This window comes from Vulpes vulpes, chromosome 1, assembly GCF_048418805.1.
Source record: "Vulpes vulpes isolate BD-2025 chromosome 1, VulVul3, whole genome shotgun sequence".
Lineage (NCBI taxonomy): Eukaryota > Metazoa > Chordata > Mammalia > Carnivora > Canidae > Vulpes > Vulpes vulpes.
This window is the reverse complement of record NC_132780.1, coordinates 40,781,946-40,800,898: the sequence shown is the minus strand read 5'-3', so window position 1 is coordinate 40,800,898 and position 18,953 is coordinate 40,781,946. Positions and strand designations below refer to the sequence as shown.

General features: G+C 38.6%; 1 protein-coding gene across 4 annotated transcripts in view; it reads left to right on the top strand.

Moving 5' to 3' along the window:
• Positions 1-18,953, top strand: part of LOC112922087 (guanine nucleotide-binding protein G(q) subunit alpha) — a 307,767-nt gene that overhangs the window by 192,753 nt on the left and 96,061 nt on the right. For all 4 annotated transcript variants that reach the window (XM_072762711.1, XM_072762718.1, XM_026001512.2 and 1 more), the window contains one exon: positions 18,392-18,546. In XM_072762711.1, coding sequence (XP_072618812.1) covers positions 18,392-18,546 — 155 coding nt within the window. The remainder of the gene's footprint in view (positions 1-18,391; positions 18,547-18,953) is intronic.

Sequence of the window (18,953 nt, the reverse complement as noted above, 5' to 3'; positions counted from 1 at the left end):
GGCTCAAAATATTTCCTGCTTATCCCCCTTCTCATTATGAAGTGTTGTCAGGATTCTAATGTTTAAGATAACAGAATCTGTAAATTACCTGACTCTAGAGGTACATGAATGGAGATATTTAGCAATACACTGAAAGTAAACGAAGGAGTTGGGGCTCCTCAGGATACCTGGTTACCTCACATTGTCCTCTGAGAGACGCAGGTGCCACTGTTACTCCATGTATTAAATAGAGTAAAACCTAATAGCTGTTTTTTTTTTTTTTTAATGAAGCATGTAGGTTTTGATACTTTCTTTCTATACCCCATGGATGGTTATGTCCTTCTAACTCTGGAGAGCATGTTTTCCACCAGTGTTCCCTGACTCAGGCTTTACATTAGGACCACCTAGGGAGCTTTTAAAAACTTTGGCCACTTCCTAGGCCAATGAAGTCAGATCTCCGAGTGTGGGACCCAGACTTGTATGTTTTTTAAAGCTCCCCAGGTGATTTTAATGTTCAGCCAAGTTCAGATAATTAGTATGAGGATTATGTCATCTTTCCCTGCTGTCCTGCTTTTTATCCTCCTGGCCTCTCAAGGCTGCTGGCATGCCACAAGCTGTATCTGAGTCCAGAGGGGCCTCACACTCCTGGGTTGGACTGTCTTTGCCATTGCATGTCACAGGGAATTGTATTGTGAACAAAAAATAGCACTCTCCTCCTCTGTAAAACTAAGACAGTGGTTAGGTCTGTTCTTGGCCTTTATGTTTTATTTGTTGAATAAAGCAGGGAACAGAGCACAATTTGGGCTCTTCATTGCAGAATGGACTAATGCTATTGTGGAGAAGCCAGGAATTAGAGAGAATGACTCCCTCAAAAAATGTCAAGTTAGAAGTATAAGCAGGAGTAGAATTAAAAAAAAAAACATATTACTGATGGCATTGATGGGAATTTCTATTTTCTTTTCTTTTTGTTTTTGCCAGCTCTGTAAGCAGTCCTGCACTATCAGATAAGAATAACTTTTGAGTAAAATTAACATATTTATGACTCAAAGATACTACTTCCAGGCTGAGTTGGTATTCAGACCCGACACTTTGCTGACACTATATCAGTGTTAAATTTTTTTAAATTATATTATAGCTGTTGCCCTAAGTTCTTTGAGTGACCCCCATAGCCCTGGTCCTACCCTGGGTTACTTAAGGCCCCTTTGTGGTCCATTAGCTAAAAGGTTGTTGTGAGACACAGAGAGAAAAGTTCAGAGCCCTAGCCTGGGTATTTACCACTGGGTAAATATTTTAAATTTCACCCCAGCTTAGATCTGAATGTATAGGGGCAAGGCATCTCTACCAATCTTGAATCCAATAGTTTGGCCATGGAAGTCAACACTTAACCCTATACAGGTTAATAGAAGAGTCCAAGATCATACCAGAGGCCCAGCCAGACCTCCCAGCATCAGCAGGACCACTTCCTCTGTCCAGTACTGGTCATCATTTCTTCTTATCCCTCAGCCTTGTCAGATGGTATTTCTGGACAAATGTATCAGAATGAAGATCGTTCGATTCCACTGTAGAAATACATGTTAAGTAGGCCTAGCATCATGCTAGAATGTAAGAAAGAGTAGACAGTTCTTGCCCTCAAGTAATTTACAGCATTGTTGGAAATTCTATGTGCACAGATGCGGAACAGTTAAAAAGCAGTGCCAGGCAAGGCTACAGCTCCATGTCCCATGAGTGTTTTGTGAAGTTTCTAAATGCCCCGCAAAGGTAATCATTAGGCAAGGCTTTAAGGAGAAGATAAATTGGATTCGTGGAAGCCTGAGGGCCCACCACACATCCTTTCTTTACCAGATCTGTAGGTTAGCTTTTTAATTAAGGGCTACTGCTCTTGGTGACTAATGATTTCCTTCCTAAACATAAGGCTCCAGTGCTGTTGTTTCATTCCTGTTGTTTCTGTTTGAAACTTTGAATATACTGCTTGAGGTTTTCCCTTTCTACCATTTTTTTTATATCTATGTAATCTGCCCTTCTTAAATCTCATATTAATGAATGGAAAATAAAAAGATAAGTAATCTAGGGCAGCATGGGTGGCTCAGCAGTTTAGTGCCACTTTCAGCCCAGGGCGTGACCCTGGAGACCCAGGATCGAGTCCCACATTGGGCTCCCCGCAAGGAGCCTGCTTCTCCCTCTGCCTGTGTCTCAGCCTCTCTTTCTCTCTGTGTCTCTCATGAATAAATAAATAAAATCTTTAAAAAAAAAGAAAGATAAGTAACCTGGTAATGAACCCAGATAAATGATCTCGAAGTTTCTGTCTGTAGGTGCACCACTGTTTTTAACCTTATTCCGCCACTGACTCCTTTAATTGCCCTTTCTTTTTGTTTTATCTCCCTACAGTGTCCTGCCTTGGGCTATAAGAAATGAATTTCTTCCTTTAACTCCTTTTCCTAGGGAGAGATTGCTTTAATCAAAGAAGTCGAAACTCAAGATCGGTTGGTTTTTCCTACCATCAAGTACAGGGAATTTTTTTTTTTTTTTTTTTTTTTAAGAGAGAAAAAGAGAGCTCAAGCAGGGGGAGTGGCAGGTAGAGGGAGAAGGAGAAATAGACTTACCCTAAGCAGGGAGCCCGACGCTTAACCGAGTGAGCCACCCAAGTACCTCATAAAGGGAATTTTAAAATATTTTAAATCTGTGTGAATTGATGGTGCCCATCGAAGCTGTAGACAGGAAGAGAGTGGTCATCTTGTATTACTCACAAGCACAAAAGAGGTTAGGGAAAGGTTATCTTCCTTTGGAGAGTCAGTCTATATAGGTTCCTTGGAATGAGGATCCAAATGTTATCAAAGATGGACTGTAGCCCAGACAGCACAAAAAAAAAAAAAGAAGAAGAAGAAGAAGAAGTAGGTCCTAAACTTAGAAATTACATGAGAGCTTATCAAAAATAGATATATAGCTAAGAATACATAAAAGAAGCAGTATGCATTTTTATCTTTCTGAAAAAGCAATGCAAATTGCAAAGACCTTTTTGAGTTATATTAGGATGGATTTGATTTGGTTTCATTTCATGACCCATGATATATCACCAACCACTTTAGCATTTCATGGGAAGCTTATCAGAATTTCACGGGAAGAGTGCATCATCTGGATATATAATATCTGATAAAATCTTCACACACATCCATTTAAGTATCTTAGAAAAGGTTTCTGTCAGGTTGTGCTCTTTGCATGTTTTAAAAACTCACATTGAGGTGAATGCAATGTGATTAGTTTTGGGCTTACCTGTGGAGAAAAAAAAAATTATACGTTAACTAAAGGCAGCATGCTTTTGTTGGAAAAACAATTGTAACTGTAGAATAATCCCCAGTGGTCACTATAATTATTGTATATAATCCATAATTTAAATAGTGTAAAACAGCATATCCTTAAGATGTAAAGATGATAATGCTATATAGCATGTTGGTTGGAACCATAGAAGTTATTTTGAAATTTTTGGAACAGATTCTTAAAATTCAAAACCTCCAAAAAGACTTGTTTAACTGAATACTAGGTAAATAAAAGAAGACTAGGTAAGAAGATTCCACCATCATTCCCCTTGGATTGTACCTGAAGTACAAACAAAAGTTTGCTTCTATTTACTAAGCCATTAGTGTGTGCACGTTGTTATTCTGTTTTGTGAATAGTATTACATTTAAGCTTTAATGCTGTGATGACGTTATGACAACCCCACTTTAGGGATAAGGAAATTGAGCCTTGGAGAGGCCCAAAAACAAGTCAGCGGGAGCATGCAGGAAACTCTGTTCCTAACTCCTGCCCTATTCCTCTCTGTGAGACTGCATGGATTGGAACTCATAACAAGAGCACTCAAAGTTCAGTGTAACCACAGTTCTAGGGTATAAATTGAGGGGTTGGTAAGGGGAAGATATCAGAAGAGCCCAAATACACAACATTTTTAATGGATCCTGATGAGGAAACTGACTAAATGCCCACTGGTGGGAGTTGGATTCAGTGTAATTCTTGCTTCCTCTCATGCAGAGTAGACAAGACTCCTTTAAAAAAAAAAAAGATTTTATTTATTTATTCATGAGAGACACAGAGAGGCAGAGACATAGGCAGAGGGAGAAGCAGGCTTCCTGCAGGGAGTCTGATGTGAGACTTGATCCCAGGACCCCAGGATCATGACCTGAGCCAAAAACAGATGCCCAGCCACTGAGCCACCCAGGTGCCCCAACAAGCCTCCTTGTTATATACAGAATAGGAGCATCACACAAGCTTTGCATGGGATGGGGGGTGGGGCCTGAAGTCAGATTACTTCAGGACCACCCAGGTAATGTGAAGATGGCCAGGTTCTGTTCTTCATCACAACATAATTAATTTGGGCATTATGGGAGATAAAATATTCTTCACTTCCATAAAGAATTAGGCCCTTTCCTGTTATTATTGACAGTGGCAAAGGGTAGATGGTAGCCTACTTGTCTACAGCCTCTTGTTCTCTTGGAATGTGGGCTCATTACTATTGAATATCTTCCAGTTTATCAAGAGAGGTAGCTAATGTGCTTGCTTGTTTAATGGAAGGCTCTCGATTTTAGATGTTGATCCCTTTAAAAAAAATTGTGCTGGACGAGGAGGTCTGCAGTTTTATCAGCTTACTTCTAGTCTTCTTGATTCCCCCAGCCTGTGTCTTCACCATGCATAGACTGATCAAGAGTCCTAGTTTGCTTGAGATACTTGCAGGTTACACCTGTTGCCCCGGTATCTCACCAATCTAGTATTTGTATTTTAATCTATCTCCCAATCTAGTTTCTCATTTTTTAATGAAGCATTCTTCTTATTAAAATAAACCGGGATGGATTTGATAGATTTTCACTTTGTAGTCCCGGATTCTGTTTGTGCAGCTAAACAGATTTCTCACTTCAACACTTGGTTAAATCTGAAAGATGTTCCAACTTTTTCCCAAATCGTTCCAGATGCAATGTAACTACATCTTCCTTTCAAAAGACAGCATGTGGGCAATCAGTGCTAATAAGGAGTAGGCTTGGGTAAGAGTGAGTAGGGACAGCCAACTCTTTCCAGTCAGTAGGGTGTTAGAGACCAATGTGGTGCTTTTGCCTTTACCATCTGTTGGTTGTTATTGCTTAATCATGCTGTGCACTGGTCTGTAAGCTGTGAGGTCCACTAAGATACCAGGCCTTCGGTGAGCAGTGTCAGTGGTGATGTTAGGTATAATTGAAGTATATGGAAAGTCAAGGCCAGGCAGTCTTGCGATAGTGATCTGAGAGCATTTGCTTCGATGGTTTTATCATTTATTGTTTGATGTAAATCTGTTACTCTTTGTTTTATTGTTGCATAGTGCTTTTATTTTGCAATAAATCTTTTAGGCCATAATAAGTTTTTTTAAAAAACTGAAAGTGTATGTTTAACAAAAAACTAAATACTGAATTTTTGTTTCTCAAGGAAGTTAACCATAATGTGTAACTTGTCCAAAATTGTTTGTTTCTAGCATCCACCATGTTTGTCATAATGATATTAGCCACCACACAAAATTCAAAAGACACAGATCTGCTGAGAAAGTATCGGCATCTACTTCCAAAATTAGCTGGTTTTTTTTTAGAACATTGTACCCAAAATAACATTTAGCATGGGCAGCTGCAGAAAATGCGTTTTTATGTTACTCTGTGAAACATGACTTTTCACTTAGATCAAGTGATCCATGTGAATTTAACTCATTTTTTATTCCAAGTTTTCTTATGCATGTACAAAAAAAATGAAGCAGTAGCTATTAATCTGTGAACTCCCTTAGCAGAAGAAAATCTTTGCAAACAATTATAGTTTGATTTCCCCACTTTAATTCTGAGAATCAAAGATAAGCTTATAAAAGTTAATTGTAAGATAGTGAAATATCTATCATTACTCTGAATAATAAGGTGAACCCTTTTGTTTCTTTAAAAATTGTTGAAAGAATTTAGTGTTAAGGATATAAATATAGTTCTTGGTGGAGCACAGTATCATAGTAAGACATTTATTAAACTAAGAAGCCTATGGAGAGAATGTGCTTGGAATTAGTTATGACTCACAAATACGTCATATTTGTGTCCAAATAAGCTATGATAATCTACCAATAATGAATTTTGTTTCCCGAGGTATTTGTGATAGAATAATATTCTACACTAATACAAAAAGATAGTTCTATGGAAATGGAAATACTTGAACTGAAACCTTTACATATTTGCAGTTGAAAAATGATAGAATTAAGCGTACCTTCTTGTAGCAGAATTTGTTCTCAGCTTACCAGGTATTTCGGCCTACAAAAGGAAGAATATTTCTGAATTAAAAAGTATAAGGTCTAAAAAAAAATTAACATCTATAAAACCTTGGACCCAATTGAAAATGTTAACAAATTCAAATTTATTAACCTAAAACAGCTAGTGCAATTTTGGAAAATATTGCAGGCAATTTTATGAAATAATTTATTATATAATACATGCATATTGAAAAATATCTTTTGAAAAATGTCAAAGACGTATTAGAACAGATATGGCTGAGAACATGACTAAAATGTGTGAATGTACCAAAAAATATCCTTCTGCTCATTTTCTTTTACTTTAATCTACATGGATACATAAAGATTTTATTTTTAGAAAAAATTTTATATTTGAAAATGTTTTAATAATACCAACATAGTAAAACTGACTGATTTGTGGGTCAGTAAATAAATATTTCAATGCTCTCTAACATTATTTTCATGCTTGAAAGTGTCATGAGTAGACTATAAACTGTATCATCATATTCTCAAGAGAAAGTTACCAATTTCTCAATGCTTGTCCAAGTAGCTTTTCTACAGTTGATTCTTATCCATAATCTTTCTGAAATTTGGTTCTTGCTCAAAGTGACAAATTATATAACTTAATATTTAACCTCTCCCCCCCAAATACCTAATAAGATGTGGCTTCTTTTACTTCCGTTCCCTTCTTCCTACTCAGATTCTAAATGTGTCAGTAGTTTCTTTCATTGGGTGAGTAGGCAGTGTTGTGGGGTTGCTTTTTACCTCCTTACTATTGGAACGGTTTCCTGCTGAGTTAAAGGGGTATTGAAGTAAGTGTTCTGTAAGGCTTTCTTCCTTCTGCAAGATCCTGGGACTGTGAGTCTTTCGGTCACACGCTATGAAGCTGCAGAGGGCACGTTTCACAGTGGATGTCCCAGAAAGATTACACCCACTGGGCAGGACTCTGAAACTGCCAGGAGCATCTGGGAATGCTCCAGGAAGGAGCTTGTTCTTTTATTTTTTTTCAGCATTGTTCAAAAGTCTACCAAGCCAGGCAGGGGAATCTTCTTTATCTGTTCCTTCTGTTGAGAAACAAAATAAAATCCCAAACCAACAGCAGCAGAGTCCTCTGGTTAATAAGATTGTAGGAGCACAGGCATTGCAGAGGGCTAAAATGATTAGGTTTCTTCTGAGACATAATATCCGGAAATGAACCACAGGCATAATGTGATCTCAAAAATGAAGAAGATGTGAATCTAAAGCAGGCATTTACCTATTATTCCAGAATAGATGAGAACCAGTCCGTTGGTTGTTTCGCATGTATAAAATCAACCCCATCTGTTTGTTGGAAGTCTCAGTCTCTACCCAGTTTCTCAGAATGTGATCGATCAGAACACCAGCCCCGTTAGCTGACCTGAGAGAGAGGAGAAACTACCATGGTCAAGCAGGTTTGGGAAGTAGAGTAGTATCTCCAATCCATGCGTAGCTCATGGGTTCCTAGCACCGTTGTCTTATTAACAGTTTTGAGTTCTGTAGTATAGACATCTGTTTAATGTTTTTATAACCCTCATTGTCCACAATAATGTGACTTTGATCCTAGAACCCATTTTTCAAATAAACAGGCACTAAAATCCAGGTAACTAATGCTCCTTAGTTAATCTTTGAAAGCAGCCTTACAGGCATACCTCATTACTTCGATAAATATGCACATCTTTAAAAGAATCTCCCTTTCTCATTTCTGCTTTATCACTGTGACTTTGTATAAACTCTTGAAAAATAAGCTGGTTTTTTGTAGTAGTCATAATGTGTGTGGATACGCACACCCATTTATACTGTGACATTGCCATCGTAATCGTGAAGTAGCATTTTAGCCATGCATGACTTTTATATCACATCCCAAGCGCTGAGAGTAAGAATCTTTGCAACGGAACCGTGTAATTAATCAGTCAACGTAGTCTTTGGAAGTACTTTGTATATTTTGTCGCAATGCATCAAGCATCTGACCTACAGTGTCATTGATACTGATAATCTTGGCATGGCAGACAGATGCAAAAAAAAAGAAAATGGTAAGCAGAGAACTAAACGCAAGAATATTTACATGACAAGCATCCATTCATAAACTGGAAAGAACTCAAATTCAAAAGCTCACCTTACACATAAAGGAGCTAGAGAAAAAGCAGCAAATGGACCCCACCCCCAGCAGAAGAAGAGAGTTAATTAAAATTCGAGCAGAACTAAATGAAATCGAAACCAAAAGAACTGTGGAACAGATCAACAGAACCAGGAGTTGGTTCTTTGAAAGAATTAATAAGATAGATAAACCATTAGCCAACCTTATCAAAAAGAAGAGAGAGATGACTCAAATTAATAAAATCATGAATGAGAAAGGAGAGATCACTACCAACACCAAGGAAATACAAATGATCTTAAAAACATATTATGAACAGCTATACGCCAATAAATTAGGCAATCTAGAAGAAATTGATGCATTCCTGGAAAGCCACAAACTACCAAAACTGGAGCAGGAAGCAATAGAAAACCTGAACAGGCCAATAACCAGGGAGGAAATTGAAGCAGTCATCAAAAACCTCCCAAGACACAAGAGTCCAGGGCCAGATGGCTTCCCAGGGGAATTCTATCAAACGTTTAAAGAAGAAATCATACCTATTCTACTAAAGCTGTTTGGAAAGATAGAAAGAGATGGAGTACTTCCAAATTCGTTCTATGAGGCCAGCATCACCTTAATTCCAAAACCAGACAAAGACCCCACCAAAAAGGAGAATTACAGACCAATATCCCTGATGAACATGGATGCAAAAATTCTCAACAAGATACTAGCCAATAGGATCCAACAACACATTAAGAAAATTATTCACCATGACCAAGTAGGATTTATCCCCGGGACACAAGGCTGGTTCAACACTCGTAAAACCATCAATGTGATTCATCATATCAGCAAGAGAAAAACCAAGAACCATATGATCCTCTCATTAGATGCAGAGAAAGCATTTGACAAAATACAGCATCCATTCCTGATCAAAACACTTCAGAGCGTTGGGATAGAGGGAACTTTCCTCGACATCTTAAAAGCCATCTACGAAAAGCCCACAGCAAATATCATTCTCAATGGGGAAGCACTGGGAGCCTTTCCCCTAAGATCAGGAACAAGACAGGGATGTCCACTCTCACCACTGCTATTCAACAAAGTACTGGAGTCCTCGCCTCAGCAATCAGACAACAAAAAGACATTAAAGGCATTCAAATTGGCAAAGAAGAAGTCAAACTCTCCCTCTTCGCCGATGACATGATACTCTACATAGAAAACCCAAAAGCCTCCACCCCAAGATTGCTAGAACTCATACAGCAATTTGGTAGCGTGGCAGGATACAAAATCAATGCCCAGAAATCAATGGCATTTCTATACACTAACAATGAGACTGAAGAAAGAGAAATTAAGGAGTCAATCCCATTTACAATTGCACCCAAAAGCATAAGATACCTAGGAATAAACCTAACCAAAGAGGTAAAAGATCTATACCCTAAAAACTATAGAACACTTCTGAAAGAAATTGAGGAAGACACAAAGAGATGGAAAAATATTCCATGTTCATGGATTGGCAGAATTAATATTGTAAAAATGTCAATGTTACCCAGGGCAATTTACACGTTTAATGCAATCCCTATCAAAATACCATAGACTTTCTTCAGAGAGTTAGAACAAATTATTTTAAGATTTGTGTGGAATCAGAAAAGACCCCGAATAGCCAGGGGAATTTTAAAAAAGAAAACCATAGCTGGGGGCATCACAATGCCAGATTTCAGGTTGTACTACAAAGCTGTGGTCATCAAGACAGTGTGGTACTGGCACAAAAACAGACACATAGATCAATGGAAAAGAATAGAGAACCCAGAAGTGGACCCTGAACTGTATGGTCATCTAATATTCGATAAAGGAGGAAAGACTATCCATTGGAAGAAAGACAGTCTCTTCAATAAATGGTGCTGGGAAAATTGAACATCCACATGCAGAAGAATGAAACTGGACCACTCTCTTTCACCATACACAAAGATAAACTCAAAATGGATGAGAGATCTAAATGTGAGACAAGATTCCATCAAAATCCTAGAAGAGAACACAGGCAACACCCTCTTTGAACTCGGCCACAGTAACTTCTTGCAAGATACACCCACAAAGGCAAAAGAAACAAAAGCAAAAATGAACTATTGGGACTTCATCAAGATAAGAAGCTTTTGCACAGCAAAGGATACAGTCAACAAAACTAAAAGACAACCTACAGAATGGGAGAAGATATTTGCAAATGACATATCAGATAAAGGGCTAGTTTCCAAAATCTAGAAAAAGAACATTTAAAACAATTACAAAGGAGTATTTCTTCCACCAAGAAGGAATTCGCTGTATTATAGAATAAGCAGATATAGCCGAGAGTGAAGCAAAACCAGAAAGAGAAATATAGATTTACCGCAAATGTGTTTTGGGAAAGGCAGTAAGCCTTATAGTCTTTGATTCCGTTGTTGAACACCGTAATAGAGACTAAAAGTAAAAAATCTAATGATAGAAGAACAAGTTTAATAATAGGGTAATAAATCAATTTGTAGGGGCGCCTGGGTAGCTCAGTGATTCAGCATCTGCCTTCAGCTCAGGGTGTGATCCTGTAGTCCTGGGATCAAGTCCCACATTGGGCTCCCCACAGAGAACCTTCTTCTCCCTCTGCCTGTGTCTCTGCCTCTCTCTCTGTGTCTCTCATGAATAAATAAGTAAAATCTTTAAAAATAAATAAACAAATTTCTATAGTCTTAGTGAAAGCAGGGTAGTATGTGGCAAGTTAATAAACATCTAATATTTTGTTATTTAGAACACTGTATTTCACATAAATTCTCTGCTTTGTCACTGTCAAGTGCATTGCCTGCACACAATAGGTAAATATTTGTTGAAATGGTAATTTTGAGATGCTACAATATTTCATAGTAATTATAATGCTGGTTTTGGGCATCTTACTCTTCTTACCAATCCTTTTATGAATTTTTTTCACTTTTCTCTAGATGGGGTGGCTAAGATTCAGAAAGTTTGAGTGACCTGCCTAAAGACACAGGGCTGGTCTGTGAGAGTACAGAACAAAGCCTGGTTTGGCCCCAGGGGTATTGTTCAGAATCTTCTTCCTCCTACTTTGGTTCTTTGGATTACTCAGTGAAGGTCCAGTCCCTGTGCAACACTGGGGTGAAGAGGGAACCTCAGCATTTATCAAAGGAGAATCAGCAGGCTCCTAGCTCTGAAGGACTCTACACACAGAATTCATAATCTTCGTCAGAGACTTCACAAGGCTGTATCATATTGCCATTTGTAATTCTGCAGAGCAGTGAGTTGAATCCTAAGCGTGGAGAGTCTCTTCTGTGGGAGTGAGTCACTTGTCACGTGAACCCAGCCTATAGTAGCTCAGTGTGACATTCCTGTACCTTGTCATTTACCCAGGGACAGTTGTAAAGAGATGGATGGACCACAACTGGCGCCCGGTGTCTAATGCACCATAATGAAGGTCAACTCTTGAGGTTGTGATAGAGCCAGAGAAGGCAAAGCGGCCTAAGACATGATAGTTCTCGCCCACATTCTTGGTGGGAAATTGTATGTTCAGAGGTGTTTGCCAATTCGAGGACTCAGAGATCCAATATCCAGTGTGACCTGCAGCATGTTATTTTGCATTTGAGCACATTAAGGTTTGCGTGACTTGGCCAACATCGCAGAAGCTAGTAGATGTGTGTGCACCATGATTTATGTTCTCTGCACTATTTTTTTCCTTTTCTTTTGCTTTTTCAGTAACTGGTAGCTTTAGGCATCAGGCTCTATTCTACCTTTAAGTGTTTTATGTGTATCCTGTCCTTTAGCTCTTTCTATCCTCATTTGACAGATTGGGAACTAGAAGTTTAGAAATGTTAAATAGCTTGCCGAAGGGCCCCCTTAGTTCCTGCAGGGTAAAGGTAGGCTTATAACACAGAAGTTCCATCCCAGAGAGTCCCTTATCTTACTCTGTATTTCTTTAGGACAGAAGAAAATAAAACAAAAAGCATGGGATTTTTTCCCCCTCTACAATTTATTTAGGAGTTTGCAGGGTTGTGTTGTTGTTGTTGTTGTTGTTTTTGTTGTTGTTGTTGTTTTAGATTCAAATGTGAAAATGGAAATAAGCACCAAGGAAAAACAAGAATGAGACATTCTGGGCCTTGGTTCAGAATTAAAACAAGACTCCACCAGTGGTTTAGACTCTTAAGTCAGAGGTCCTCTGTGTGTGTCGGGCACCCTTTCAAACAGAGCAGCCCCTAATGAGCTGCTGAATGTTTGTTTCTGAGAACTTCCACAAACATGGAAGTCACCATTTGGTTTTTCTTCTCCTGGATTGTAGGAACCGGAATAGGTGTGACATTCCAGCCGAAAGCCACCCCAAGCTGTTAATGAGTTTTTTAAAATCCTTCCAAAATGATTATAAGGTCTTTTTTTATTTCATCCAAAGGCTTGGCCTTTTGTGGGCAGGATGGACCCACCGTGGCAGAGACTCACTTCCTCCCCATTGCTGAAGTGACCATGGAAATATCAACACATCCAAGATTTACCTGAGTTGCATGACCGCTGAGTTGTGAAAACAAGACATTACCACATTGGCACCTCTTGTGGTTTCCATGTGGTTTTTCCCTAGAATTCTGCCAGAGTTCCTATAGTAGCTACTTGGTCCTCACAGTGTTCCTATAAGGCTTGCCTCCAGCTTGCTAAGAATTCTGAAAGTGAGCATTCATCATTAAGTATTTCCATGCAGTGTATTCAACTGTAACTTAAATAGAATTTTGCTTTACATTCTGTTTATTTGATTAACTCATAACTGTTTTGTTTTGCTATGTACACTGTTCAAGAGAAAAACAATAGGCAGCTATAATTGTTATTAATATTATTAGAAATGAATTCTTGGGCACCTGGGTGGCTCATTGGGTTAAGTGTCTGCCTTACAGTCCAGGTCATGATCACAGGGTCCTGGGATCAAGTCCCTCATTGGGCTCCCTTCCCAGTGGGGAGTCTGCTTGTCCCTTTCTCTTTGCTGCCCCTGCTTTTGCTCTCTTGCCATCTGTCTCTCTCTCTCTCTCTCTCATAAATAAATAAATAAATAAATAAATAAATAAATAAATAAATAAAATCTTTTAAAAAAGAAGAAATGTATTCTATCCTTTTCCTCAGGCTTTTTCATGAATAAGTACTTAATTTTGCATAATTACTTGTGATTTTCACTATTATTTACATTGGACATTTGGACAAAGAGGAAAAAACAGAATTCCTACTCTTACAAACAAAAGAATATTCTTCCCACATACAGAATACGTTTTATAAATTGAGAGGATTTACTTTCATTGGGGACATTTATAGAGGCAATTTAAAAACTCTAAGTGTATTTTGTAAAATGCTGTCATACTTTTAAATAACTTACGGAACTTCAGAGAACGTTCTTACATAAATGCAAATTACAGTTGATTATATTTGGATGCCATTTTCCAAAACAGCAAGGATAGAATTAAACAATGAAGCCTAAGAGGCAGTAAAAGTGACTTAGAAGTTCTGTCCTGGGTGAGAGCCAAAGGATGACCTGTGTTTTCTGAAAGCAATATTCTTTCATAGACAGTGGAGGTTGACTTCTGAGTTAGAGTTCATAACTGAGACTGGTATGAGAGCTTCCCCTCTGGAAGTTAATTGGAATTAAGAGCCAGCATGAAACTTCCTCACTAGACTGGGTTTTTTCCTGCAGTTGACAGAAAATGCCATGTTTATTTTGTCCACCCAGCCTTGGTTCACCTATTCTTCCTGCCTAGAAGCTGCCAGCTAAATCTTTCTCCTTAACACCCTGTTTGATCGCCTGTCTGTTCTGAATTCTACTTGCTTAGTTGCCATGTAGCATTCCTGATGTTCAGATTTACAACGTTCTGCCTGTTTTGTCAGGCGCTGGTTGGAAATAGTGAGATGTTGTTTCAGTAAATGGTATGACATGCTTCTTGGTGCTCTGTGTATCGTAGATGCATTTATTTAGTGTTTACAATTATACTGCTTATGGCTAGATGAGTCCTTAAGTGATTGAGTCTAATTGCATCATCCTATGGACAAGGAAAAGGAAGTTATAAAAAAGTAATGTGCTTTCTCCTAAGTAAGGATCATAGCCAGTTAGTGTTATGGGGAAAGCCAGGATTGGAAGTTAGATGTCCTGGTTGCAAGATTAGAACAACTTCTACCCTTCCTTTCTTGTATCCTTCATGCAACAAATATTTATTGAGCCTCTCTCTCCCAAGTGGCAGGCACTCTGCTATGCCCTGAGCAGTGTTGAGCCTGTTTTGGAACTTGTACTGTGAATTAGGAGGAGGATACTAATGGGTATCCCACAAATAGATGTGAACCACCTACTCCAATAAGTGCTGCTAAGGATTATTTAGTTATATGAGAGTTATAATGGGTGGAAGATTTCCTTGAGAAACTGACTTTGACTTGTGGGATGTGGCATTGTGTTTATATGTACTTTTGAGGTGCAGTTAAATTACGCAAATATTTGTTGGATGGGCCCCAAAACAAATTAGAGTCAGTAAGCTGCAGCCCCTTCCTCACTGCATAGTTTAGAAGGGAGATACATCAAGACATAACTATTAACATAAAGCAAAACCTAGAAGTTCCATTGTGCAAAGGTTGCAAAGATAACTTTTTTAAAAAATATTTTATTTATTCATGAAAGACACACAGAGAGAGGCAGAGACATAGGCAGAGGGAGAAGCAGGCTCCCAGTATGGAGCCCAATGCAACACTCAATCCTAGGACCCTTGGGACCACGCTCTGAGCCAAAGGTAGACGCTCTGCCACTGAGCCACCCAGGTGCTCCCCCAAAATAACTTTTTTTTTGAGGGGAAGAAAATCAGAAATAACTTCCTGTGAGAGGTAGCAGATGATAGAGCCCTTGAACAAAAGCTAAAGGAGGTACAGAAAGGAAGAGGGAAGGCATTCCAGTTGTAAGTAAAAGCAAGTAGAGATAGCCCAAGATAGGAAATTATAGGAGTTCTCTGGCAAAATAGAAAGTAGTCTCATTTTACAGCAGTAGGCTCTTGGTGGAAAATTACAACTCTACCCTGTTGAGAATGTTGTCTTTATTTAAATGCCCTTACAGTCAACTGAAATTAGGGATGGAAATGCAAATATTCGCTCTTGTTGCTACTCCTGGAGCCCATAATCCTGTGCTTTGTTTGGTTGGCATCTATATGAACTGTTCCCCCCATCCCCTGCAGGAACTATGTCTAGTTCTCTAATTGCTGTATTACCTAGCATGTCATTGGGGTCCAGTGGACATTTAATCATAATAGTGAAGCGTGTCTGGTATGTTGAAGGTGTTTTCTCTGGCAGAAGCCAATTTCTAGAAACAGACACGGAACTCCTTCCAAATGACATGATTGGCCCTGTGTAGTGAGTATCAAATGTATTGTAGAAATAGAATCTATACTAATCTGTGTTACCATGTGACTTTTACCCTATTCAGAATGAGGTCACAACCATTTCTTGTCATAGATTTTTCAATCATTTGTCTAAGTATTACTGTGGAAATACCTACTCATTAGCACGTGTTAACCAGTAGACAGTTAACTGTATTCCAGGTTCTGTGCAGGACAGTGTTGTTGGTCATGTTTTTCAGAAAAGCAAATGGGAAAGAATCTTTTAGAGCATATGTTGCAAATGAAAAATGGCCCCTGGTCTAGCTTAAGCACAGATATGTTTTATTTATCTACTGTAGGGTTTCCAAGTCTGAAATTAGGGATGTTTCATAGAAAAACCTAGATTTTTTTGGCTTCCTTGAAAAATTGGAAGATCTAGCAACAATGGACCTACCTTGCCAATGGCAGCAACTGGTTGGAGCTAAGCAACATCTCTGTTCTTTAATTCAAGAACGTATTTGTCAATGTGCCACACTCCTCATTACTCCCTATTGCCTATACCCAGCCCATGTGAGTCATTTTTGTAGCTTTCTGGCCCTTAAGACATCTGCTTTGGAATGATTCTTGCCTCTGTGAGTCTCTTCTCTTTTAACTTCCCATAGCAATTCTTGGCTAGCAAACCAGTTAATTATGATCAGAACAACTAGCATCTGTGTGCTTTGTAGTTTTCATTGGTTCTCAAACTTTTGCATGCATCAAAATCTTAAAACAGATTGCTGAGCCTTATTTCCAGTTTCTGATACACAAGGTTTGAGGACCAAAGGATTTGTATTTTTGTCAAATACCCAAGTAATGCTGTTGGTACATGGACTATCTTTTGAGAATCACTGAGCTATAGTACTGTAACACCATACAAAGCAACACAAGACTGGTGGGGCAGCATGTTCCCCAACAGGAATAATATTTGGAAAGATTAAACAATTTACCCAGGGTCATAAGAAGTAGAGTCACATTCGAAACCTTGTCTTTAGAGTATATCCAGCAGGAAACCGTACTGTAGATCCCTCCTTCTGTACCCATCTGCTTCCCAAGATCCACAGAATCTGCTAGAGGGCCTTGTAATAAAGATGTAGCCATAGGGGCTCTAATTTAGGATTATGCCAAGGATGTGATCATTGCCCTATCTCAGGACACTTAAGTTAGAACTTTTAGTGAGCAAGGGCAGAAAGGCCAAGGTTGAAACTTGACATTAGGTAGCTATACCTGCAGAGATATAAGACATATCTCCTGGATAGGCTTATCTGGAATAGAGCTCAGGAACAGAATGCCAGGCTGGCAAGTTCACTGCTGGGATAACAAGACAGATTGCCTGGGTAGGGACTAGGTACAGAAAGCAACTTAGAGGGTATCCCTTTTCCAAGATTGGGGTCCAGAGCAGAGCTAGAATTTCTCAGTTACTAGATCCGTCAAGGTCAGAACAGAACTAGCAAGAAAGGTGATTTCTTCAGTCTCGTCATGTTGGGCTTCTTAAAACATTATTTAAGTCCAGATTAGTCTCATGATATGGGACCCTTCCCACTTGGTAGAGAAGGACGGGAAAGGGAACCAGACAGGGTATAACATGGATTAAAGGTATTTTAAAAATTTCTTAAAATTCCACCTGCTTAAAACTCTTTGAAATGAATAATAAGTTCATCATGCGTTCAGGATAGCCATCCACTAACCTAGTTTGAAAAATTTGTTTTTCTGCAATTAAGAGTATGCAAATATATTATCAGCTATTTACCTCCAATTTCCAAGGTAGTTATATTTATTTGCATATTTATGTGGATGTGTAAATTCACATAACATATTACTGTAGTTATATTAATGTACTATGGGTAGTTACAGGTTATGGATATAATAGATTACATCCATGAAACCCATTCTGACTGGGATTTTAAGCCCAGTATAACCTGTTTAATTTGAAGGTTGACCATGTAATGTTTTGATTTTAATCTCATTGAAAAAAAAAATTAAATCTCCTTACCTCTTTCCTGCTAAATGTTGTATGATGAAAATAACAAAGTCTTTTTTTCCTCACTAAAAAAATCTAATGAAATCCTCATCTCATCATGTCAATAAGGCAAATATGAAATAAATGCTTTAGAAGTCAGGGTGTATTGGAGCAGAGGGGGAATGGTTACTGTGTTTCACATCATTCATATTAATTGTTCTTCTAGGGGTTTTATACCTTATCCTGAAAGGGAATGATTGAAACTAAACCCAGTTAGTTGAGGAGTCTGATTAAGTTTTTGCTAAGGTATAAACACTTAAGGGCTGGGTACATTATGTATTTGGTTATAATAAACTATAAACACAGAGGGAATAATTATTCCTGCCCTTTTTCCCTTTAATAACATTGTTTTAGGATTCTGATAAACACCAGAAATGATCATATGTGTAGCGTGACACCCTCACTCTTCTGATGGGAACTGCTCACCCTTCCCTGTCGTCAGCTTTGAGTAGCCTCAAGGTTTACTCTAGAGGGAAAGATTTGGGACTGGATTTTTTCTGAGGAAAAAAAAAATGAAGCATGACTTGTTGATAAACCAGTTTGAAAAAACATATAAAGGAAGACTTGAGTGTGCACAGTATCATCTGCAAACCAAAGGCAGTTTTCGATGACAGGAAGGAGAGAGATTACAACTGCTGTTTCTGTGTGTTTGTTTTTAACAGGCTCATGCACAATTAGTTCGAGAAGTCGATGTGGAGAAGGTGTCTGCTTTTGAGAATCCATATGTAGACGCAATAAAGAGTTTATGGAATGATCCTGGAATCCAGGAATGCTATGACAGACGACGAGAGTATCAGTTGTCCGACTCTACCAAATAGTGAGTATTCATCCAGGAGGCCCTTTGGATCTTTCTCTAGTTTCATGTGCTCTGCAGTGATAACTTCTGCATTCTTGTGCTTTGTGTACAATATGTGCCCCACACTCCAGCTAGAAAGTAGAGATGTTAAACTTGTGCCTGCCTCATCCATTTAGACTGTATTCTACAGGACTGGCATCCTGAGTCAGGGAGAGTTTCTTTTACTATGTTCTGTTCGAAAAATGAACTGAAGTCTCGAGGAATCAGATTTTACCAGCCCATCTCTTCCACCAAATTACAAACCAGCAGTTCTCAAGCCCATACACCATTGTGATGTGAAATCCTGTAATAGTAATTTTTCATACAAATTTCTAATCTTGTTGTCATGTGCTAGAAGACACCCACACACATTAAAACCTGCAAACAAA